The sequence below is a fragment of the Dreissena polymorpha genome, chromosome 3 (genome assembly GCF_020536995.1).
Source record: "Dreissena polymorpha isolate Duluth1 chromosome 3, UMN_Dpol_1.0, whole genome shotgun sequence".
NCBI classification, from domain to species: domain Eukaryota; kingdom Metazoa; phylum Mollusca; class Bivalvia; order Myida; family Dreissenidae; genus Dreissena; species Dreissena polymorpha.
In genome coordinates, this window is record NC_068357.1 from 145,602,500 (window position 1) to 145,627,770 (window position 25,271).

Sequence of the window (25,271 nt, forward strand, 5' to 3'; positions counted from 1 at the left end):
AATGAGCAAAATCACATAATTAATGCCATAATTATTGCCCTTAGATTGTCCAAATTTTCATTATATTATACAAAATCCTTGTAAACACTCTAGAGGTCACAATTTTGTTTCAGATTTTATGAATCTTGGTCAAAATATTTATTTTTGTAAGCAAAGTTTGATGTTTTGTAAGGGGGGTCAACTCAAAATATAGGTCACCAGGTCAAATCTTACAAAAACAAACACACTCCATACTGCAGGGTTCAATAATGATGAAACTTGACCAGGATCTTTGTCAGGACAATATCTAGGTCAAGTTTGACGTTAGGTAAAGATTGAATGAACCGACTCCTCTCAGGTGAGCAAACTAGGGCCATCTTGGCCCTCTTGTTAAAGAAATCTTTTACAATATTGCACAGTCATTGCACAGCATCATGAGGCTTATTCATCAAAGCAGTTAGGAGCAAGAATTCATATGACTTTAATATCATTCTTTGTTGTGAGAACAGACTACGGTAGGCTAGAAAAATCCATGTACTATAATACCTTTTGTAGCCGAAGGAGGGTCGAGACACAGGCTGCTGTATATTGGCTCTCCGCTGCCTTCTTCATCTGTGTGACAACGACACCATGATCAAGGAATGCAACAAGAGTCTCGATGACATCAGGTACTCAGGGCATACTTAACCCTTTCCCACTTAGATACATATTTTGACACATTTGTAGTCCCATAGAAAGTTACATTAAATTAAAGACCTTTCTTACTAAACTAAAGTTTTAAAGGCTTAATTTCCAATCCTTAGATATTGATGAGCAGCAAACAGCATAAAACTTGAAACAGACTACAAGTTACTCCCATGCTGTTCTGGTTTTATGCTGGTTGCAAAAGCCATTTTCACTTTACTTCTTATTGGGGAAAGGGTTAAACCAGTTATCTTTTATCCTCAACCCGCATCTTCCCCACCCTACAAGTAAGGCAAGGACGTTATGCTGGAATCACCATGGGCATCTGCCGGTCAAGTATAATGTTCAATACAGCATAATATAGTCGGAATGATTTTCAAGTGATGGTGCATATTTTGAATAGTTTATAGTAAACATGAGAAATTAGACCACTGAATAATACAGGAAACAGTGATTTATTAAAGAAGATAGAAATACCAGATCTTTCTTTACAGACTATTGTTCCATGTAACACATGTTATTGGAACTGATTTTGATGATTAAAAAAACACTATCTTCAAAAGTTCTGCTGTCCGTTTGCAATGAAGATATGACCTGATTAATGTGAAAATGGATCTTATACCATATTCACCCAGCGAAGCTCCAGACCAGCCTGCGCATCCGCAAAGTCTGGTCAGGTGCTACCTTGTCCATTTTAAAGTCTCTCAATGTTTTGTGGTCTCATAAGTCGACAGAGTAGTTCCTGACCAAACTGCCCATGTTACCTTAATACATTTTTTTATGTCCCCCACCACTATAGTGGGGGACATATTGTTTTTGCCCTGTCTGTTGGTTTGTTGGTTGGTTGGTTTGCGCCAACTTTAACATTTGCAATAACTTTTGCAATATTCAAGATAGCAACTTGATATTTGGCATGCATATGTATCTCATGGAGCTGCACATTTTGAGTGGTGAAAGGTCAAGGTCATCCTTCAAGGTCAAAGGTCAAAAAAACTAAATCAAAGCGGCGCACAAGGGGACATAGTGTTTCTGACAAACACATTTCTTGTTTATTAACAAATTGTCCTTTGGGGAAATAGCGAGTCTTTCAGATGTCACCTTTGCTGTAAATTATTTCTACCTTTGTCCACTGGCAGGAATAATAGTTGTTACCTGTGTCCTCTGTCAGGAAGCTGATGTATGTGATGATCTACCTGTCTGGTCTGGAGAGGCTGCACATCAGACATACGGTGGATACCTTCATCTCCTGTCAGAAGGAGGCCCTCGTCAGGGGACTATGGAAGAACCACAGCCACGAGAAAAGTGTATGTGCTGTAGGACTGGCCTGTCTGGTCACGTTAACATTTCTGTAACATGATTAATACTTTTTACACATTACAACATGCGGTATGAGGTAGGAGTATCCTTTTAAGGCAGTAAGGCAGGTGTTGATAAAAACCTGTATTTTCTTTATTTTGGGGACTGTGTTTCTCCTGGTCTCTGCTCCATATAGGAGAATGGTTTCTCATGCGGTATGAGGTGGAAGTATTCAGTACTATAACAAGCTCTACTTGTTCTGTATTGTAGGCTGTGAGCCTGGTCTCCAGCCTGTGTCTGGATTACAACATTTATGACCTTCAACTGTGGACCAGTATACTACAGAGACTTCATTCATTTGGCTTGGTATGTTTTAATGCATACAAAGTTTGTACACATAAATGCTGCATACAATGTATCTGGTATATGTGGGTAATGTATGAGTTATTAATATACTCGAAACATTTTAATGCAATATATTTATTTATAGGATGTTCTTGTCAAATTATTCCAGTTCTATGTGAGGACTTTCTGTGAAATGAATGTTTCAGATATCAGTTATGTTTTCCGCCTATTTGCATTTATAACAATTATTAATGTGCCATATGAATAATTTAGAGGAGAAATTGGAGTGGTTGATGTTTCAGATACGTCAACTGGAGTATATCCTGCTAAGACTAAACAATGTCCCAGAACTGTGGCAGATACCTGCATTCCCCAAAATGTGGTTTACAGTCATTTCTACTTCTTTGCTGAAAGGTGCATTGTTTTGTTGCTATCAAACCCTTAAATTCATACAAGACTTATATTAAATTATTAATATGTTGACTTGTTCACATGTTAAAGAATTGAATTTATTTTTTTGTTGCATTTATGTGAATGCAATTCTCGTATTGTCAGTGCCATGTTATGCACAAGCTCCTCTTGCATGTTTTGCCAGTTTTACCATTGCATTCATAATTGAATGAACACACACAAAAGTAATTAAAATCCTTTTTCATATTTAGGATTATTGCATACTTTGGTTTTAGGTTGTTTTGGTCAAACATGCATTTTGTTATAAAGCAGTGAAGTTTTCCTAGAACAGAACTTTGCAAAAAATTGATAATTGTTCAAATAGTTCCTTTATAATATATATGCAGATTTCACACTCTTATCTTGGACCATACTCTTCATGCATGCATTAAGTCTGTTTTTCTTTGAGGCTAGCTCAAGAGATTATTTTTAATGTAAAGAATATTTTCAGTGAGTGCACCTCTGTCCAAGGAGCAGACAGATGCCACTGTCCATGCCTTTAACCAGCTACTCAGGTAAGTCAATCAATACGTTCAACTGCATGGACTTTCAAAGCTAGTCAATGCAAAGTATCATACATGATACCTGGTTTAATTGAGTTTTATTTAAATGGCAAAAGTGGTAAGTTAAGCTTACTAATATTTGATCAGATATCTCAATAATGCTACAACTAAAATACTGATGCTAAGATATCCCTGTGATTTATTATTAGAAAAAGCATCTTTTTGTTAAAATCATATGTTGATTGTATTACCGGTAAATGTTTACTTTTACCAAAAATAAAAATCCTGTTTATGAGATTGAGGTATGGGGAGAGAGGCGGTGTCAAACGGGTGGTTTCTTGTAAATAACTTTAGTTTTACTTTGAACTTTTACTTTCAATGGACCAAACTATAGCTTAAGCAAACTTGAATGTAGACCTCATTGGTAATTTATATTGGGCCTTTCTTGACAAGATCACCTTTGCTATAAACAGAAGTATAGTTTCCACTCAATAACTTAATATGGATAGAGATATCATACTGAAATTGTGTGTGTAGGATGCTTATATGTCAACCTAGCTTGGGCTTGCTTTTCTGGTCAATAAATTATGTTTGAGTAGACCGAACCTCATCAATTTTTGTATAAAACCAAGCTTGTATGGAGATCTTATTGGGACTGTATTTAGGGCATGTTGGGTTAAATTCACCATTTCTTTTATATATGACAAACATGATATGAAACACAGACAATTACAGATTAGTGCTGGTTTCTAGTATTCTTTTTAATTGTGCTTTTTAGCCTTAGACAACCTTTCAAAAGAAGGTGCACAAATGTTGCTTTGCATATGTTTCTGCATGGCATCTCCCATTAAATGATTATGTCCTAGCATTTTGTAAATCAAAATTTGTCACAATTTGCAAATAGTCACTGTGATATTCTAGATAATGGTGAATGCTTAAGATCTAAGGGTGTAAATTTTATGTTTATGAAGCTGTAGTTGATCTCTCTCAAAAGTCAATTAAGTACTGGTTCTACCTGCAAAATGGACTTGTTATGCCTCCATATGCATTTGGCTTAAATTATATTTGAACCAGAAATTAAAACATAGCATATGTTTTATGTAAAAAAAACATCAGTACTCACTAGATTTATGTTCTTCCTAACCTTATTCTGATATACACATATATAGATACTTAATAATCTGTTAGTTTTCAAATGCGGGGGATTCTTGATTGCAATCATGTAATGGCCCTGGATTGTTCATTATCAGCTGCCCTGTGCTGGACGACATTGATGGCGAGAGCCTGTCCAGGATGTACCAGAGGCTGGAGTTGCCTGCCCTTGCCTTGGGATGCCTGCTGCTGTCTGGACAACCAGAGAGTGTCAAGGTCAGGAATGGCATTCAACATGCAATTAATACATATATAGACAAATAACTTAAGTTTTTAGCTCACTTCATAGCTTATGCATAACTTTAAGAAATTTTGAAGATACACTAAATATATACAGGGATTTAGGATGTGTTGTCTGTCCGTCTGTCTGTCTTTCCGTCACACTTTGCGTTTAGGTTTCGAAAAATGCTCATAACTTCTATGTCCCTTGAGATATAATCTTCATATTTGGTATGCATGTGTATATGGACAAGGCCTTTCCATACGCACAGAAAAAAATTCCCCTGTGACCTTGAACTTAGGGTCCGCGTTTAGGTTTCGAAATCTGCGTTTAGGTTTCGAAAAATGCTCATAACTTCTATGTCCCTTGAGATATAACCTTCATATTTGGTATGCATGTGTATATGGAAAAGGCCTTTCCATACGCACAAAAAATTTCACCCCTGTGACCTTGACCTTGAAGTTAGGGTCCGGGTTTAGGTTTCGAAATCTTGCGTGTAGGTTTTGAAAAATGCTCATAACTTCTTTGTCCCTTGAGATATAACCTTCATATTTGGTATGCATGTGTATACGGACAAGGCCTTTCCAAACGCACACAAATTTTGACCCCTGTGTCCTTGACCTTGAACTTAGGGTCTGTGTTTAGGTTTTGAAATCTGCGTTTAGGTTTCGAAAAATGCTCATAACTTCTATGTCCCTTGAGATATAACCTTCATATTTGGTATGCATGTGTATATGGACAAGGCCTTTCCATACGCACAAAATTTGTTACCCCTGTGACCTATACCTTGAAGTTAGGGTCCACGTTTAGGTTTCTAAATCTGCGCTTAGGTTTCGAAAAATGCTCAAACTTCTATGTCCCTTGAGATATAAGCTTCATATTTGGTATGCATGTTTATATGGACACGTCCTTTCCATACGCACAATTTTTTTTACCCCTGTGACCTTTACCTTGAAGTTAGGGTCCTCGTTAAGGTTTCAAAATCTGCGCTTAGGTTTCGAAAAATGCTCACAACTTCTATGTCCCTTGAGATATAACCTTCATATTTGGTATGCATGTTTATATGGACAAGGCCTTTCCATACGCACAACAATTTTGACCCGTGTGACCTTGACCTTGAACTTAGGGTCCGCGTTTAGGTTTTGAAATCTGCGTTTAAGTTTCGAAAAATGCTTTAACTTCTATCAAAGCGTTTATAGGGGCATATGTCATCCTATGGTGACAGCTCTTATTTTTAGCTCACCTGATTGCTTAGGTGAGCTTTTGTGACCGGTCTTTGTCCGTCTTCCGTCCGTCCGCCCACATTTGTTCGTAGACATTCTAGAGGCCACATTTATTGTCCCATCTTCATGAAACTTGTTCAGAAGATTTTTCCGAATGATATCTCTATCGAGTTCGAAACTGGGTCAAAAACTAGGTCACTAGGTCAAAAAAAAAAAAAAAAATTGTAAACACTGTAGAAGTCACATTTAATGCCCAATCTTCATGTAACTTTGTCTAAATGTCTGTCTTATGATATGTTGGTTGAGTTCAAATGTAGGTTCCTGTCCTTTGAAAAACATGGCCGCCAGTGGGCGGGGCAATTTTCCTTATATGGCTATAGAGAAACCTTGTAAACACTCTAGAAGTCACAATTTTGGCCCAATCATCATGAAAGTTAATCAAAACATTGGTTTTATTGATATGTTGGACGAGTCCAAAAATGGTCCAGATCTGTGAAAAAACATGGCCGCCAGTGGGCGGGGCAGTTTTCTTATATTTATATAGTAAAAAAAGGCTTGTGAACACTCTAGAAGTCACATTTTTTTGCCCAATCATCATGAAACTTGGTGAAAAGATTGGTTTTATATATATCTCAGATGAGTTTGCAAATGGTCCCGATGGGTCTATAAACATGGCTGCCGGGGGGGGCAGTTTTTCTTATGTGACTATATAGAGAAAAACCTTGTGATCGAACACTATAGAAGTCACATATTTTGCCTAATCATCATGAAACTTAGTCAATACATTGGTTTTATTGATTTCTTGGACAAGTTGGAAACTGGCTCAGATCGGTGAAACACACTTTTAGCTCACCTGATTGCTCAGGTGAGGTTTTCGGATTGGTCTTTGTCCGCTGTTCCTCCGTCCATATTTGGTTTGTAAACACTCTGCTGAAAGATCTCAGTCAAGTTTGATGATGACGATGATGAACAAAATCACATTATTAATGCCATAATTATTGCCCTTAGATTGTCCAAATTTTAATTATATTATACAAAATCCTTGTAAACACTCTAGAGGTCACAATTTTGTTTAAGATTTTATGAATCTTGGTCAAAATATTTATTTTTGTAAGCAATTAAGTTTGATGTTTGGTAAGGGGGGTCAACTCAAAATATAGGTAACCAGGTCAAATCTTACAAAAACAATAACACTCCATACGCCAGACTTTTGGTTCAATAATGATGAAACTTGACCAGGATGTTTGCCTTGACAATATCTAGGTCAAGTTTGACATTTGAAAGATTGAATGAACCAACTCTTCTCAGGTGAGCTAACTAGGGCCATCTTGGCCCTCTTGTTTAGGATCTGACCGCATGAATTAAGAGCTTTGTCTGTTTTGTGGGCATATATAAATCACACCCCACTTTTTGACGTGCTCTAAGCTGTTTTCTGGAGGAATCAGACCACCTTTTTATCTTCGTTTTCTGAACTGCCAACAATACAATTTGTATATGTTTGGTCTTGTTGTGGTTTCACTAATGGTAGTGTCTTCTTTACGACATAGACATATTTACTTTGTCAGAGAAGTCATAATTAATACCGTTGTAACGAAGATTACCTGATAACCCATGTATTGGGTTTTGCTATAATTAGCTTATAACCCTGTGTATGGGTTCTACTGTGATGGGAAAATATATACCAACCTTCCCACCGCAGCTGCAAAATCAGCTAGGGATAGCAGGTCAGTATTTATGACATTAAAACAAAAATTTTAAGTAAAATTCATTTAATTATTAAGTACTTACCTGCTATCGGTAAGTCCCTCCTCCCACCCCGCTATTCGATTAATATTTTTGTATATATATATTGGAAGAATATTGAGGGTTGGTTACCGATTTTTTCCTAGGTTGCATTACACTATGTTTAACCTGGCCTGTATTACGGTATTGAGGTGGCCGATTCCCAGTTAAAATTCCGGATGATTTAATTCCCCTTGGAAAGGAGAAAGCTAGGGATAGCAGGTAAGTATTTCATAATTAAAATGAATTTTACTTTAAAAATTTGTTTTTGGATGATAACTTACGCCTAGGATCATGAAACTTCATAGGTACATTGATAATGGCTGACAGATGACCCCTATTGATTTCCAGGTCACTAGGTCAAAGGTCAAGGTCACAGTGACACGAAACAGTAAAATGGTTTCCGGATGATAACTCAAGAATGCTTACAACTAGGATCATAAAACTTCATAAGTACATTGATAATGACTGGCAAATGACCCCTATTAATTTTCAGGTCACTAGGTCAAAGGTCAAGGTCACAGTGACAAAAAACTTATTCACTCAATGGCTACCACTACAACTGACAGCCCATATGGGGGGCATGCATGTTTTACAAACAGCCCTTGTTTTAGTATACAATCAATAAATGTCATAACAAAAGTTACTTGCATTTTTAAGTCTAAGGCTAGTATTTCATCTGTCCGTATCCGCATCCGTATCCACAAAATCATAATACAGACGCTATATTCCATTTATCCGCATACGTCAAACTTATCTTTATTTTTGTATATGGATAAAAGTAAAAATTATAATTGTGAAAATTATTATGAAGGACAAGTATGAATTTAAGTAGATATAAGGTACAAATCATGGTTCTGTCTGTAAAAGAATACAAATGGTAAATACATGAAACATCTTCTTCTTGTGACTTGGCTATGCTTTTTCCAAACATTTGAAGTAAAATCAGAGTCCCGATATGCAGAACTGAGTTGGTTGTATATTCCAGGTAACTTTTCACGAATTCGATAGTTTTTCATTTGATTTTTGATGACATCTACTCTCATCATGCTAAATGCTGTCCGTATCTTGTCCGCATCCGCATTAGAATGCTCACTTGAGCGTTCTTTTGCGGAAGCCTTTTACGCATGCGAATATTCAGATGCGGATGAATGGAATAAGCGCAGTGCATTTCAACTTGTTCTATTTTTTTGCGGATGCGGATATACGGATGGGGATACGGACAGATGGAATACCAGCCTAATGATGCTGATTTTATTACCAACATTAAAGTGTATTCAAAGGGTATGTGAGTTTTAAATTGTAAAGAACTCTGTTCACTTTGCAAATGAAAACACAATATCATGCTTTGGTAAGGCATGTTTTAGGATCTTTATGCTATGTAGGCATTTTCTCTTTTTAAGTTATTTTACTAATTGTTCTTATTCTAGATCTTTGCATCTCAATATGGAAAGGAGACCATGGCTAATTTGCTGACTCTGCATACAGTGAATGGGCTCAATAAAGGACTGGTGAACAAGGTGAGTGCAATCTTGTTAGCTTGAATGAACATGTTTATTTATTGATCGATTTCATGTATTGTGAAACTTTTGCTTAAACCTTCTGCTATTAAGATGTAAAAGCGCAAAATCTTGAAAAAGATTTGTGCAAAAAATACGCATATAAATCCTTTAAGTAGATTGAATTTATAAAACGTATAATAAAACACTGTATTTTATCTTTTATATACACCAGGACCCAGTTGTTCGAAACCTGGGTAAATTTAAACCCTGGGATAAATATCGGATGAATTTATCCAAGGGTTAATTTTTTGGTTAAGTGTTGTTGCATCATGTTGGTTAAATTTATCCAGCGTTTTGTCTGGATAAATTTAACCCTGGTCTAAAAGTTGGTTAAAATTGATCCATGTAAACAAACAAAATAGCCGAATTTTATTTGTATCTTAATCCACGTAAGAATCGCCAAAATTCTTTGAATGTTGTGTTATATGATGATGAAATGTGGAATCGATATCAGTTCAAATGAAAATGTTAAAAGAATTTGTAATTTAAATGGCGAAAATATCGAAACTTCGTCAAAGCATTCCATGCTTAAATACCATGCTTGCTACAACGTTTACAAATGGCAGGTTTGAAATAATTCGTTTTCTTTACACTAATGATCGCGTTAAAGGTTAATTATACACGTTTTTATTCGCAATTTATTTACAGAATCACGAATTATTTCAAATACAATACATAAAATACATACTTGTTTCAATAATCTATAAACATTTAATGGATTGAATATAACTGATTTAAAATTTACGATTTTATAATTTTATTAAATCTTATCCCCAGAATATGCTGTCCTATTTATAGCTTGACGACATGTCGGCCATTTTGTTTTTACAATGGATTATGGGATATGTGTTAACGTTAACCAATGGATAAATTTACCCAACATGGATAGTTATCCAACCTGTGTAAATATTTCGCGCAACGCATTTATCCAGCCTGGTTAGTTACCCAGCTTGGATAACTTTAACCTGCGGTTAGCGCTAACCAAGGGGTTAAAATAACCTAGTGTACGAACAACTGGGTCCTGTAAGGTGGCATATAGAAGTCGAATTGTCTGTCCATCTGTCTGTCCAGCATTCCATTTTCTGGACTTTATTCCAAAATGCTTTAATATATTGACCTGATATTTGGTGTGTGAGTCTACCTTCATGACTTACAGATAGAGTGTGAGTCTAAGACTTCGACTTTTTTCCTAAGTTTTTTTACAAAACACTTTCAGACATGCTGCTGTTTTTTGGTGTGTGAGTCTATTTACATGACTTTCATATATGAGTTTCATTCTGATCCATTGATTTTTGGCAAAGTGATTGGCCTTTGACTTAGTAGTTTTCTCAATAATAACTGTTTTCCAGAGGGTTTTTTTACGATTTCAGATATTCAGCTGATTTTTAGCTCATCTATTTTTTGAAAAAAAAAATATGAGCTATTGTCATCATCTCGGCATCCGCGTCAGCGTCCGGTTAAGTTTTGCGTTTAGGTCCACTTTTCTCATAAAGTATCAATGCTATTGCATTCAAACTTGGTACACTTACTTACTATCATGAGAGGACTGGGCAGGCAAAGTAAGATAACTCTGGCTTGCATTTTGACAGAATTATGTGCCCTTTTTATACTTAGAAAATTGACAATTTTGTTAAATTTTGTGTTTAGGTCCACTTTTTTCCTAAAGTATCAAAGCTGTTGCTTTCATACTTGCAACACTTACTATCATAAGGGGACTGTGCAGGCAAAGTTATGTAACTCTGACTGGCATTTTGATGGAATTATGGGCCCTTTATACTTGAAAATTTGGTTAAGTTTTGTGTTTTGGTCCACTTTACCCCTAAAGTATCATAGATATTGCTTTCATACTTGGAACACTCGCAAACTATCATAAGGGGACAGTAAAGGACAAGTTGCATAACTCTGGTTGTCATTTTTACGGAATAATGGCTCTTTTTTGACTTATTAACTTTGAATATATGGTTACATTTTGTGTTTAGATCCACTTTACTGCTAAAGTATCAAGGCTATTGCTTTTAAATTTCAAATACTTTCATGCTATCATGAGGGTACTGTACCTGGCAAGTTGAATTTTACCCTGACCTTTGAATGACCTTGACTCTCAAGGTCAGATTATTAAATTTTGCTAAAATTGCCATTCTTTATTTATGATTAGATTCGATTGATACTTTGACAAAACAACTCTTACCTGACATACCACAATAGACTCCACCCAAACCATCCCCCACCCCCCCCCATTATTTTTTTTTATAATTAAAAATCATCTAATAAATGACCACCACACCACACCCTCACACTATACCCCCCACCCCAAAAAATTATTTTTATGCCCCCCATAGGGTGGCATATAGCAGTTGAACTGTCCGTCAGTATGTCAGTCAGTCTGTCCGTCCGTCCGAAAAAAACTTTTACATTGGCCATAACTTTTGTATGTGTATCTCATGGAGCTGCACATTTTGAGTGGTGAAAGGTCAAGGTCATCCTTCAAGGTCAAATGTCAAATTAATGGTGTCTGTCCGTTCAAAAACTTTAACATTGGCCATAACTTTTTCAATATTGAATATAGCAACTTGATATTTGGCATGCATGTGTATCTCATGGAGCTGAACATTTTGAGTGGTGACGGTCAAGGTCATCTTTCAAGGTCAAACGTCAAATATATTGCGTCTGTCCGTCCGAAAACTTAAACATTGGCCATAACTTTTTTAATATTGAAGATAGCGACTTGATATTTGGCATGCATGTGTATCTCATGAAGCTGCACATTTTGAGTGGTGGAAGTTCAAGGTAAAGGTCATCCTTCAAGGTAAAAAAATATATAAAAATTTCAAAGCGGCGTTCTCATGAAGCTGCACATTTTGAGTGGTGGAAAGTAAAGGTCAAGGTCATCCTTCAAGGTCAAAGGTCAAAAAAAATTATTATTTCAAAGCGGCGTTCTCATGAAGCTGCACATTTTGAGTGGTGGAAGGTCAAGGTCATCCTTCAAGGTCAAAGGTCAAAAAAATTAATTCAAAACGACGTTATCATGAAGCTGCACATTTTGAGTGGTGGAAGTTCAAGCTCAAGGTCATCCTTCAAGGTCAAAGGTCAAAAAAATATATTTCAAAGCGGTGTTCTCATATAGCTGCACATTTTGAGTGGTGGAAGTTCGAGGTCAAGGTCATCCTTCAAGGTGAAAGGTAAAAAAAATATAAAAAAAATCAAAGCGGCACAATAGGGGGCATTGTGTTTCTGACAAACACATCTCTTGTTGTTTTTTTCAATGGTTAAAAAACACGTATTTATTTTTATTATTTTATTTTTGAAATACCGTCCAACCATCCCACCCAAGAATCCCCCCCCCCCCCCCCCCAAAAAAAAATGTTTTTGCATTTTTGGAAGATAATGTAATAAATGACCACATTATACACCCCTCTTCACTCCACCCTTCCGTCCTTTGTGATTGAAATTGAGATAGATCCCTACACCTTTAAAAAGAAAAATAGATGAGCAGTCTGCACCCGCAAGGCGGTGCTCTTGTTTTTTTGTGAATCTACCTACATGACTTACAGATGAAGTGTGAGTTTCATTCCATTCCATTAAATTTTGGCTAAGGTATGGGCCTTGGAATTAAAAATTTTCTCTAAAATAGCTGTTGTGATGCTTCAATATGCAGTAGAGGGCATTGTGTTTCACAAACACAGGTCTTGGTTTTTTATGTTATTAAATCGCAAAGCCAAAGGGTTCCGTGTTTTGAATGCTGCAGTATCATGGCCCTGAGAGGAAAACTTATGCAACATCAGATACCCAGCACTGGCCGCAGTTTGTTCTAATAACACCTACAATAGCCCCAGGAGTGACATGATTTTTAACCAGGTTTTACGAAGGAAAAAACTGGAAATTAGATTGGCAAATGTCGGGCGGAACAAGCTTGTACGGGCCATAACTTTGTGAGATATTAAAATCATTTGGCACATTTGTTCGCCATCATTAGACAGTGTGTCACGCGAAAGAATGATATAGAAAAATCGATATCTTCAAGGTCAAGGTCACACTTTGAGTTCGAAGGTTCAAAATGGCCATAAATTAGCTTGTCCGGGCCATAACTATGTCATTCATTGTGAGATTTTAAAATGATTTGGCACATTTGTTCACCATCATTGGACAGTGTGTCGCGCAAAAGTATTACGTCAACATCTCCAAGGTCAAGGTAACTAAACCTAAACAACTAAAATTAGATTGATTTTGAAACAAGGGGATAACTTTGAACAATCAGTAACAATTCACATTTTGAGTTGGTCTCCCTTTATCCGACTTTTTTTTTAAATTGAAATCAAGGTCGCCACGAGTAAAAATAGATTGAATCTTACACAAGGGGGGTAACAATGCACATTTTGAATTCTCTCTCTTTATCAGACTTTTTTTTTTCAAATTGAAAACCTAGTTTTGTGACAATTTTGTCCCTTGTTATAGAATTGTATGGCAAAAAAACTTCTCAATCAACCAGGCCTAGAGGGGCAAATATTGGTCGGTAACAAAGCATAGTGTTCCTCTACTAAATTTGATCAATTGATTTCCCTATTGTCAAAAGTAGCCTCAAAGCCATTGTCTCAAATATTATACCTGCAAGCCTCAATTTCTCAGGTTAGCATTAAAGGATTATTGGGTCCTGTGGAATTTGAATGATGTGGGATATTTAGAATGCATCCTCAATGTTCTGTTCAGATCTCGGACGTTCTGTATGGAGGGATTCTGGAGAGCAGCAGTTTCCACCTGGTGTTGGGCACCGTCCATCAGAAGGCCTTTGTCAGCTACTGTATAGGGCAGAGAAACATTGACACTCTCCTGGGATTTGCTTTGCAAAACGGCATGTAAGATGATGATACATGTTGTGCAGATAGTGTTTTTTGGAACCTGTGGTTATTTTAAGTTATGTATACTTGATCAAATGCTTTTTGTGGTTGGTATGAAAATATAAGTAAATTAAAAGCACCAATTCACAGTTTAAAACAGTGAAATATAACTGAAAATTATCCGTATTTTCACTGTTTTACTGTTAAAGGATGTTTTTGTACCTTATGATGTAATTATTCAACAAAAGGTTCCAGATTAATTATTTTAATGTCATAAATACATACCTGCTATCCCTAGCTATACCTTTCTAGGTGGGTTAGCTTCTCCAGAAATCTTCAAGTGCTTGAATTCGGCCACCTCTCCTACTCAAAACAGATTCAGGTTAAACATAGTACAATGTAACCTAACCGGAAATCAAGAACCGTAACTCATCTTACTTTTCTGGAGACACACCGTGCAGATCGCCATTTTCTATCAGCTTTAAATTTGGACTTTTAGTTCAATTCTACGTGGTGGAATTGGGTTTGAAATTGATGAATTGTATAATTTATCGTTTCTGCTTCATTCAGAAATATTTTCTTGTATTATTTTGTTGATAATTCATTGTTTTTCACTTTTTGCCGGGTTTTTCCATGTGCTCATGATTTGAGCACGAGGATCTCGTGATTTTTGTCAACAAGTTATTGACAATTTTGTACATTGTAAATGCTTTGTTAAACTGATTATTTCAGTTATTTTGTTCTTTTTACATTGTTTTCTTACACGGACTCTCTTCTTGTTCTACTTTCAGAATAAGAATGAGTTTACAAACTAGGGATTTGTGTGGGCACATTAAGGCTTCGTGGGATTCCCACAAAACATTGTTTGTCATGCACTAATTGTTTCTTTGAACATAAATGCTCTGTTTGTAGTGCGTGAGACAATGCGATGTGGCAGAAAGCAATCCGTTGCAGAACGTTTTCTAAGCAGAAAACGTGCAGATGAACCTTCATCAGATGAGAAATTCCCGGTGACTTTACAGAAAACGTCAGATGATCAATTGCAGCATCAGTCAACGCGTATAACTTTAATTGTTTTCAGCTTTGCTGGGTATTTTGTACCTGCTCATGTACATGAGCACGTACTTATCGTGATCTTCATCAATAGGTAATTGAGAAGATTTGTACTGTGTAAATTTTCTTCACATGTGTTACAAGATCGTGCATAGCATGTTCTTCTAATACATTTAAAGAATGTTTATCATTTGCCATTGTGTGCAGTAAGGATTTTACTTTCCATATGACAATCTAAATTATGGTCATTTGAATTTTCATCTGTTTTGAATTAAACTTTGTTAAATTTACGATCTTGGGAAGTCGTATTATACCGGTCCAGTCACCGGTCCGACCAATCAGTCAACGGAGACCGGTCACCAGTCTGACCCACCGGTCAACGGAGACCGGTCACCGGTCCGACTCAACGGAGACCAGTCACCGGTCCGACCAACCGGTCAACGGTGACCAGTCTGGTCAACGGTCCGACTCACCAGTCAACGGAGACCGGTCCGACCAACCGGTCAACGGAGACCGGTCCGACCCACCGGTCACTGAACAACGGAGACTGGTCTGGTCACCGGTCAACGGAGACCGGTCCGGTCACCGGTCATCTGTTACTGATGACCGGTCCGACCCACCGGGCACCAGCCACTGGTCATCTGTTACTGATGACCGGTCCAACTCACCGGTCATCTGTTACTGATGGCCGGTCTGGTCACAGGTCAGTACTACCTGTCACCGGTCAATACTTTCGACCGGTCACCGGACAACATGCACCGATCATTAACCGGTCAACAGTTGCTAGTCATCGGTCAACGATCAGAAACAGACGTTCTTCTTCATTGGATTATTCCACTTCTTCGTCGTCGAATGCACATTCGTCGTCGACTAGTTCCGATTATAGAGGTAGATTTCGGACACGCTCTTATTCATCGAGCAGTCCTCATTCCCGTCATCTTTATGATCAATATCGATCATCACTGAAACGATACTCGAGGATACGTTATTCCCGTCGTAGCCGTTCTAGCTCTCGGCATCGTAGCCGTTCTAGATCTCGGCATCACAGAAATAAAGGTTGTAGACAAGCTTTAAGAAGCATTGTCGTTCCAACTTTTATGACCGGTCGCATTACTATCCTATTTCTGATTGTAATGTCTCCTTACCCTATGCACCAGTTCCCAGTGTGATGTCAACACATGTTGCATTGACTGATCGATTTCACAGCCCTTCAATTCTGGTGTTCATCTCACTACAACTGCTGTTTTGTCTGCACCGAGGGTATCTACTACTATTCCTAGGCGGAAAACCCTGGCTGCTACTCCGTCTTTGCGTGACACATGGGGTCAAGATTCCTTTGGACAATATGTCATGTCACTTCTGATAATTCACCGTCTATTTCTGGTTTTAATTATCAGTGTGTCGACTTTGCGGATAGTCATTCTTTGTTACCAGAGAATCATCATTTGGTGCAGGATAATCCTCCTATTATTCCTACCACTGAATACGGCCGAGAATTGGCAACATCAGTCATCGGGTATAGGGCGAGATGGAGATCGTACTATGCTAACTTCTTTAGAAAGTCGATCAACATCAGAACATATGGTGACAACCGTCAGCGGGTCTATGCCCGATGGCATGGGTCAAGGACTATAACCAATTCCGCACCATTTGGTAGCCGCCATACGGTCATTTTAATTATTAAATACTTACCTGCCATCGGTAAGTCCCACCTCCCAACCCCGTTTATCGTTTTATATTTTCATAATTGTATGAAAAGTAAGATGAGTTACGGTTCTTAATTTTTGGTTAGGTTACATTGTACTATGTTTAACCTGAATCTGTTTTCAGTAGGAGAACTGGCCCAATTCTGGCACTTGAAGATTTCTGGAGAAGCTAACCCACCTAGAAAGGTATAGCTAGGGATAGCAGGTAAGTATTTAATAATTAAAATGAATTTTATTTTAAGAAAATTCGTTTTAAAATGAAAAATATATTTTATTTAAAAGAAAATATAGTAATAAAAAATATGTGTAACAAAGTTATTGTAGTTAATCCATCATCCATCAGTCATCTTTTTTAGCTCACCTGAGCACAACCTGCTCATGGTGAGCTTTTGTGATTGCCTTTTGTCCCTCGTGTGTCATCACATTAACCTTGTTAACACTCTAGAGCCACATGTATTGTCCAATTAAACTTGGCCACAACAATTGTCTCAATGATAACTTTGACAAGTTCCAAAATGGTTGTGGTTGGTTGATAAACATGGCTGCCAGGGGGCATGGCAGTTTTCCTTATGTTGATGTATTAAAACCTTGTTATGACTCTAGAAGTCAGATTTATTGTCCAATCTTAATGAAACTTATTTAGAACATAAGTTCTAATGATATCTTGGATTAGTTCGAAAACGGTTCTGGTCTGTTGAAAACCATGACCACCAGGGGGCAGGGCATTTTGCCTTTTATGGCTATAGTAAAACCTAGTTAATACTGTAGAAGTCATATTTGTATGCCAATCTTCATGAAACTTGGTCAGAACATTTGTCCCAATTATATCTTGAACAGGTTCGAAAATGGTTCAGGTTGGTTGAAAACTTGGCGGCCACAGGGCAGGGCAGTTTTGCTTATAAGGCTATAGTAAAACCATGTTAACACTCAAGAAGTCACATTTATATCTAATCTTCATGAAACTTAGTCAGAACATTTGTTCTTATAATATCTTGGATAAGTTTGAAAATGATTTCGGTCATTTGAAAAACATAGCAGCCAGTGGGTGGGGCAGTTTTCTTCATATGGCTATTTAAAACCTTGTTTACACTCTAGAAGTCACATTTTTAGTCCAATCTTCATGAAACTTGGTCAGAACATTTATTCTAATGATAGCTTGACTAAGTTAAAAAAATGGTTATGGTTGTCGAAAAGCATGCCCGCCAGGGGGCAGGTCATTTTACCTTATGGCTAAAGTGAAACCTTGTTAACACTTTCAAACGCACATTTTAAGTGCAATCAAAATAAAACTTAGCCAGAACAATTGTTCTAATGACTTCTTGGTCAAGTTTAAAAAGTCTTCTGTTGAAAAAAATTGCCGCTAGTGGCGGTGAAATTTTCCTTTTATGGCTATATTTAAAACTTCATAACGCTATATTTATGCCCCCCTTCGAAGAAGAGGGGGTATATTGCTTTGCACATGTCGGTCGGTCTGTCGGAATGTCGGTCTGTCGGTCCACCAGGTGGTTTCCGGATGATAACTCAAGAACGCTTGGGTGAAACTTCATAGGTACATTGATCATGACTCGCAGATGACCCCTATTGATTTTGAGGTCACTAGGTCAAAGGTCAAGGTCACAGGTGAAGGTCACAGTTACTGGAAATAGGCATTTTAAGGATTTAGCATGGTTCAAACAAGGTAAACAACTACGGTTTATGCATGTTCTTTTAATTACAGATTTGCCTCCCTTTAATTCATTCAAAATCTCATTTTACAGCAAAGATTCCAAATCTGACCTGTAAATGAGCCCCATATTTACTGCCAGTGCTAGGTTACCTTTTCCCATTTGATCATTCTTAAGTATTGGTATTATAATGCTGCTACTGCTGCTGCTACTGCTACTACTACTACTACTACTACTACTACTACTACTACTACTACTACTACTACTACTACTACTACTACTACTACTACTACTACTTCTTCTACTTCTACTACTACTACTACTACTACTACTACTACTACTACTACTACTACTACTACTACTACTTCTTCTACTACTACTACTACTACTACTACTACTACTACTACTACTACTACTACACCATCACCACCACCACTTATTCTACCATGTCTACTATTACTACTTCTACTACTACTGCCACTACTACTACTACTTTTACTACTACTACTACTACTACTACTACTACTACTACTACTACTACTACTACTACTACTACTACTTCTACTACTACTTCTACTACTACTACTACTACTACTACTACTACTACTACTACTACTACTACTACTACTACTACTTCTACTACTACTACTACTACTACTACTACTACTACTACTACTACTACACCACCACCACCACCACCACTTATTCTACCATGTCTACTATTACTACTTCTACTACTACTGCCACTACTACTACTACTTTTACTACTACTACTACTACTACTACTACTACTACTACTACTACTACTACTACTACTACTTCTACTACTACTACTACTACTACTACTTCTACTACTACTACTAATACTACTACTACTACTACTACTACTACTACTACTACACCGCCGCCGCCACCACCACCACCACCGTTCACAGTGACAAAAAACGTATTCACACAATGGCTGCTACTACAACTTATAGCCCATATAGGGGGGCATGCATGTTTTACAAACAGCCCTTGTTATTATTAGCATCATTGATTGGCCAATTGTTCTGTTTCTTGGTTTGAACAGCATAAAAAAAATTTGGTCTAATCTTCATGAATCATGAATCACCTTTTCAGAATAATCAATATAGTCTAGTTGCTTTGGGTCTCAGGCGAGCGTCTGAGGGCCCATGACCCTCTTGTTTTTGCAATTTTGTGGATGGGTTCAAGTTTAAGGTGGGTAATATCTTTATGCTTAATTCGTCAATTACATGCATACAAATGATTAGCAGCATGAGTTTTAATGTATGAATATGTCCAAAAACATATTTTATGAAAGAAGTTGCGTGTTCTTTCTGAAAAGCCTTGTCCAAAATTGTATCTGAGTTCTCAAGATTTAATGGACAATATGCCTTTAGTGCAGTTGACTTTCCTGTCTGTACATACACTAGTCATAAATCGTGTAATTTTGTTGATCCAACTTCTCTGAAATGGCTGGGTAACTTTCTCACAGCTGGACATCATTAAGTAGATGATCGAATAAGGACTGATTTTTTAAAATCAATTTTGTCAGAATTGAGACCCTTTTATTTCTATGTTCCATTTAACGTGCATTCTTAGTTTGAGGAACATGCTTCTGATAAATATCTCTTAAATGGCTTAGCAGATTTTAATACTGGTAACTTGCACTGATGAACAAGTTAATGTCCTTTATTACTGCCTACATCTTTAATTCATACAAAGCCACTTTGATACTCTTGCATGAACAATAAATGATTTCGCTTAACTGATGATTCGTCTAAATGGATTAAATCTATCAATATCTCCAACCTGTATTTCTAGGTACAGTTTTTCAGGTATGAATGTGAATTTAGATTTTCTAATTAACATGTCATTAATAAACATGTATTTTGTTACTGACAAACAAATTGTCATGGAAAAATCCAAGCTTCTTGCACACTTAAAATGAAGTTAAATGTTTATGAGGTGGCATCTGAGTAATGGCTATGGTATCAGCCTTGCAACTGAGCGATTCAGTGTTCCTTCCACATTGGAGGAGCTTTCTCAAAATCTTTCCTAAGACACCCAACAGCTGGGTTTGTTTAGGTCCCCACCCCACACCCCCACCCCCCGAAAAAAAAGAAAAAGAAAAGGCCTTGCTCTGAGAAAACGGAGGTTAAAGTATGTGCTTAAAGTTTCGCCCCAGATTAGTCTGTGCAGTCCAAATTGGCTTATCAGGGACAACACTTTCCTTTTTATCTATTTTTTTGTTGTTTTAATGAAAGTCTCTTCTTATCAAAATTACGGTTTATGCGGAAAGTGTTGTCCATTATTAGCCTGTGCGAGTGCAAATGTTAATCTGGGACAACTCTTAACACACATGTATTTTACCCCATTTTTCCAGAAATAGTACCATACATTTCTATCTGTCCCCAGGGTACTGGAGGCCCAGGGACTGGTGACTATCTACGTAAACAAGTACACTGACATCACCATGAGGATTGCCAAGTACATTGATGTGGATGAAGAGGAGCAGAACCAGGGTCTTACCACTCTCAAGGTATGAAATGGGAACTATATTGGTCCCCTCTCAAGGTATGAAATGGGAACTGTACTGGTCCCCTCTCAAGGTATGATAAGGGAACTACATTGGTCCCCTCTCAAGGTATGAAATGGGAATTATTGGTCTGGTAAAGCTAGGTCTTACAACTCTCAAGGTTGGAGAACTGTAGTGTCCAATCTCAAGGTATGAAATTGGAACTGCATTGGTCATTTAAAGACAGTTTAATTGCTACTTATTAATTAATAGCTATTACTATTACTTATTACTCAGTCCTCAATTAATTTGTTAAAAATTACCATGTCTGAAACTTAATTGTTGAATATTCATCATATCGTCTTTGCCTGTGGTCCCAGCTTCCTCCATACCTTTTGGTTCTGGGAGAGTCTATCCAGCTGCCCCCACATCTTGCTCATATGCTGAGCATCGGCATCCATGTCGCGGCACCAGGTGTTTCTAGGCCGCCCTCCCTTCATTTTCCCTTGGGGAGTTCCAGGTGACAGATTGCCTTGTTGTAGTTGATGCAAGCTTGCTACAGATGTGGCCTATCCACCGCCAATATCTCTGAAGGATGTCTTCTTAAATGGGCTGCTGCTTTGTATTTCTCCATAATTCTTTGTTGGAGATCTTGTCTGGCCAGGGATCTTGAGGATCTTTCTAAGGCAGGTGTCGATGAAAACACGTATTTTCTTTATGGTGGTGACAGTGATTCACTATGGTATTCAAAAGCCTCATTTTGGTGGTGATGCCCATTGTGCTGGATCCCCAATGTTTTTAAACTGATGGAAGGCTGCTCCTGCCAATATGGGTTCTTACTTAGGCATCTGTTCCTGCATGGTTGTCCAGAATGATGCCCAGATAGGTGAAGCTGTCCACCTACTCCAGCGCTTCGCCTTGGTCTCAAATGGGTGTGTTGTTGGATGCATTGGTCTTGAACACCTTGGTATACCTCTGTTGATGGTGAAGCCCACTCTAGCTGAGCTGCCCGCTACCATATTGGTCTTTTCCTTCATCTGTTGTTGGGTGTGGGAGAGAAGAGAGAGATCAGCGGCAAAGTCAAGGTCGTTCAAGGGTTTCCAGATTGTCCACTTTATGCCGTTTCGCTGCATATCTGATGAGGTCTTCATGACAGTTTATTGCAAAAACAGAGTAAGAAGCCTTGCTCTCCTCTGGTTCTTTCTACTAAGGTCTGTCATGAACAATGCTGCAGGTCATCTTTTCATAAGACTTCCTGATGATGTTGCTGAACTTTTTTCGAACTCCGTGATGACTCAGTAGTCTCCAGAGGTTCTCCCAGTCGTATGCCTCCTTATAGTCAATGAAATTGACATACAGGGGCGAATTCAACCTCAGGAATTGATCCAGAATGATGCCCAGATTTGTGATCTGTTTCGTGCATCATTTCTCTTTTTGCAAGCCCTCTGTTTCCTGGGATGGATCTGATTCCTCTAAAGTTGGAGCTGGAATTGAGGTCACATTTCTTTGGGAGCTTGATGAGGTATCCCTCTTTCCATTCTGTTGGAGTTTCTTCTCCTTTCCTTCTATGGTGGAAAACACTTCTTTTGATGACCAGGTTTCTTGTGGCACACAGGGTGGAAAAGCTCTCTATGTTGTTGTTCATTATTGCCTAATCTTTGCTGTCCCATGATCTCCTTTTATCTTATGTTGTGACAGCCAATATTGGCGTTGCAATCACCAATTAGTATGATGATGTTTCTCTTTGGTCTATCTTGTATGATGGTTGACAGTAAGTTGTTTAAGTTCACCTTTTAGTCCTCTTTACTGTTGTTCATCGATGCATAGCACAAGATTATGTCCAGGTCGATCATCTTCTTTGTATGGGAAGAGGCCTCCATGATCCCTGCGCCTCCCTCTAAATTAGCAATCTCTGCGCCAACTTGGAAAGCATCAGGGCTACTTCTTGGGTGTATTCTGAATCCTCCTGCTCATGCCCAGTATTTCATCAGAAGTCAGTCATTTCTTTCAAGAGCCAGTCCATCTTGATTCACTGATAACTAGGATGGTGAGGTTGAACTTCCTCATCTATGCTGCCACTTGTACGTCGGTTCGGACATTCCATGTGCTGATGGTGATTGTGGTCCTGGTGAAGATGATGGTATTGGGCCTCATTTTTTCCACTTGACTCTGGCTTTCATGGTCCGGAATCATACGGCCTCCTGCTAGAGGTCCACCGTGCAGTCTGTTTTATTGCTGTTTGGTTTTTCTGTAGGTTTCAACGGGGTAGGGTAACAAGCCCTATGCCAATCCTTCCTTTTTCAGCGGGTTCTCGGGACTGTCCTTTGCAGAGTTTTGTTGAATATTTCTCTGTCGAAAATTACTTTGTTGAATACCTTCAAAATCTTATGGCAAAAACATTTCTTTTACCAAAATGACAACATGTGAAGTCACAAAGAACTTAATGTGTTGTGGATGTGATTGTTATGTTTTGCTTCTGAAAGTACAGCTAAAAAAGAGCATAATGATGCCTTCTTTGAAGAGAGGTGAGTCATACTGCTTTGCATGTGTCTGTCTGTCCGTAGGTCGTCTGTCTGTAAAACATTCGTTTCTGCGCAATGTCTAGTGAACACTTTGAAATGCATATTGGTATGATTGCTACTTGGCAGGAAAGATAGGCAAACATCAATTTAGGTTTAAACATACTTATTTAGACACTATAACATAATATACAAACACAAGATTGAGATGGCATTGGGCTCAGAGGTAAATGTTGCAGGGTCTTGAAATATGTAATTCAATAGGTGCAATAGTTATTGTACGTACTGTTAATACCCATAAAAACATCCCTTAAAAATAAAGTTAATTGTGATATAACACCATCTGAACATTTGACACCAAAGTCCATAACTATTGGATAGATATGGTACTGGCAGCAGTAAAATGAATTCAAGCATAAAACAAACTTTAATCCATTAGATTCCTGTGTACCAAAACAACCTGTTCCTGCCATGCATTGATTTTATTGCTGGCTGTTTTATAACTGTAGGGCATTGACTTCATTTAAAGTCATGCATGTTCATGGAAGTGGAGAGGGGGGGGGGCTTTGCTAACCATGTTATTAACAGACTTACATATTGACAAATAATGTTTATTTTACTAATTGTGGGACAAAAATATGTTTACAGCTTTATAAAATAATAGACTTGCTTTTATATTTCAGGCATATCTAATGATGCAGAAGATGCATGATGCTCTTGCAACTCTGACAAATTGAGAGTTCCAGTTTAATGTGAATTGTATGGAATCATAAAAGAATTTCTAAATATAATTATTAGAGACAACTATAATTTAATTACAAAAACTGTAAACTTTGATGCATGTTATGAGTGAATACATGTCAAATTTGTACAATAGTGTTCTTGCTTAACAGCCAGTAACTGTTGATATTGTTTGCATCATATTTGATGTAGAATGAAATGAGGTTATAATCTTGCCTGTGTATAATCAATATAATCTTGTTATGATTTTTTCAATCTTTGTATGCATAATTGATAAAGCTAGAATGTTCATTGATTATGTTTACCGTTTGCATTTATACTGGTTTTGCTTGACAATTGAGTGCTTATTGTTGTTATTTATTATACATAATATATTTGTGTTGCTATCTTACATACATGCATACAATTAAACATTATATTCAATATGTTTTCCATTTTTTATATCCGAAAATATTCATTTCAGTTGAATTATTGAAGTAAACACAGTTTGTTGTCCAACAAGTCAAACGTGTATGTCTGAAATCACAACTTTGTACCATGGTACTATGTTAATGTCGTACAGGTCAGTCAATAAAATAGTAGAAATATCTGCATAATACTGTTGCTGCCACTGTATTAGGAGGAGCATTGGGTCGCCTTGCGCCATAAATGTTTACAAATCCTTAAGTGTTTTAATGTGTTGTGCTATGCACACAGAGGAGTGCACAGTCACCATTTAGATGTTTAAGTTTGACAACAACTTTGTTTGTATCATTCAATAAACATTATTTGCAGCAACTTGTATATGGAGTGTCACACTCCAAAATTGACAAAATGTTAATATAATTAAAATTGACAAGTGAATGTACTTTATAAAGCTTGCTCAAAACTTACTTATGCAGCCTGCAAAGTCTCAGTAGGAAAACTGCTTTCTGCGTTATGCAATTTTCGGTTTTCATAAAGAATCATTTAATATTATACCTTGGGCAGAAAAAGCGGTTTTCACTTAAGTTACTAACAAGATGTGTTTGTGAAACACTATGTCCCCGTATATGACGTT

The 25,271-nt window shown here is 37.5% G+C and overlaps 1 protein-coding gene across 1 annotated transcript in view; it reads left to right on the plus strand.

The window, feature by feature from the left end:
- The window catches only part of LOC127871812 (kinetochore-associated protein 1-like), a 191,347-nt gene extending 166,692 nt beyond the window's left edge, over nt 1-24,655 (plus strand). The window contains exons 55-64 of the mRNA XM_052415014.1: nt 535-647; nt 1,832-1,967; nt 2,230-2,325; nt 2,607-2,718; nt 3,206-3,269; nt 4,508-4,625; nt 9,065-9,154; nt 13,901-14,046; nt 20,873-20,996; nt 24,175-24,655. Of these exons, the coding sequence (XP_052270974.1) occupies nt 535-647; nt 1,832-1,967; nt 2,230-2,325; nt 2,607-2,718; nt 3,206-3,269; nt 4,508-4,625; nt 9,065-9,154; nt 13,901-14,046; nt 20,873-20,996; nt 24,175-24,228 (1,053 nt within the window). The 3' untranslated portion in view covers nt 24,229-24,655. The remainder of the gene's footprint in view (nt 1-534; nt 648-1,831; nt 1,968-2,229; nt 2,326-2,606; nt 2,719-3,205; nt 3,270-4,507; nt 4,626-9,064; nt 9,155-13,900; nt 14,047-20,872; nt 20,997-24,174) is intronic.
- Nucleotides 24,656-25,271: the final 616 nt, after the last annotated feature.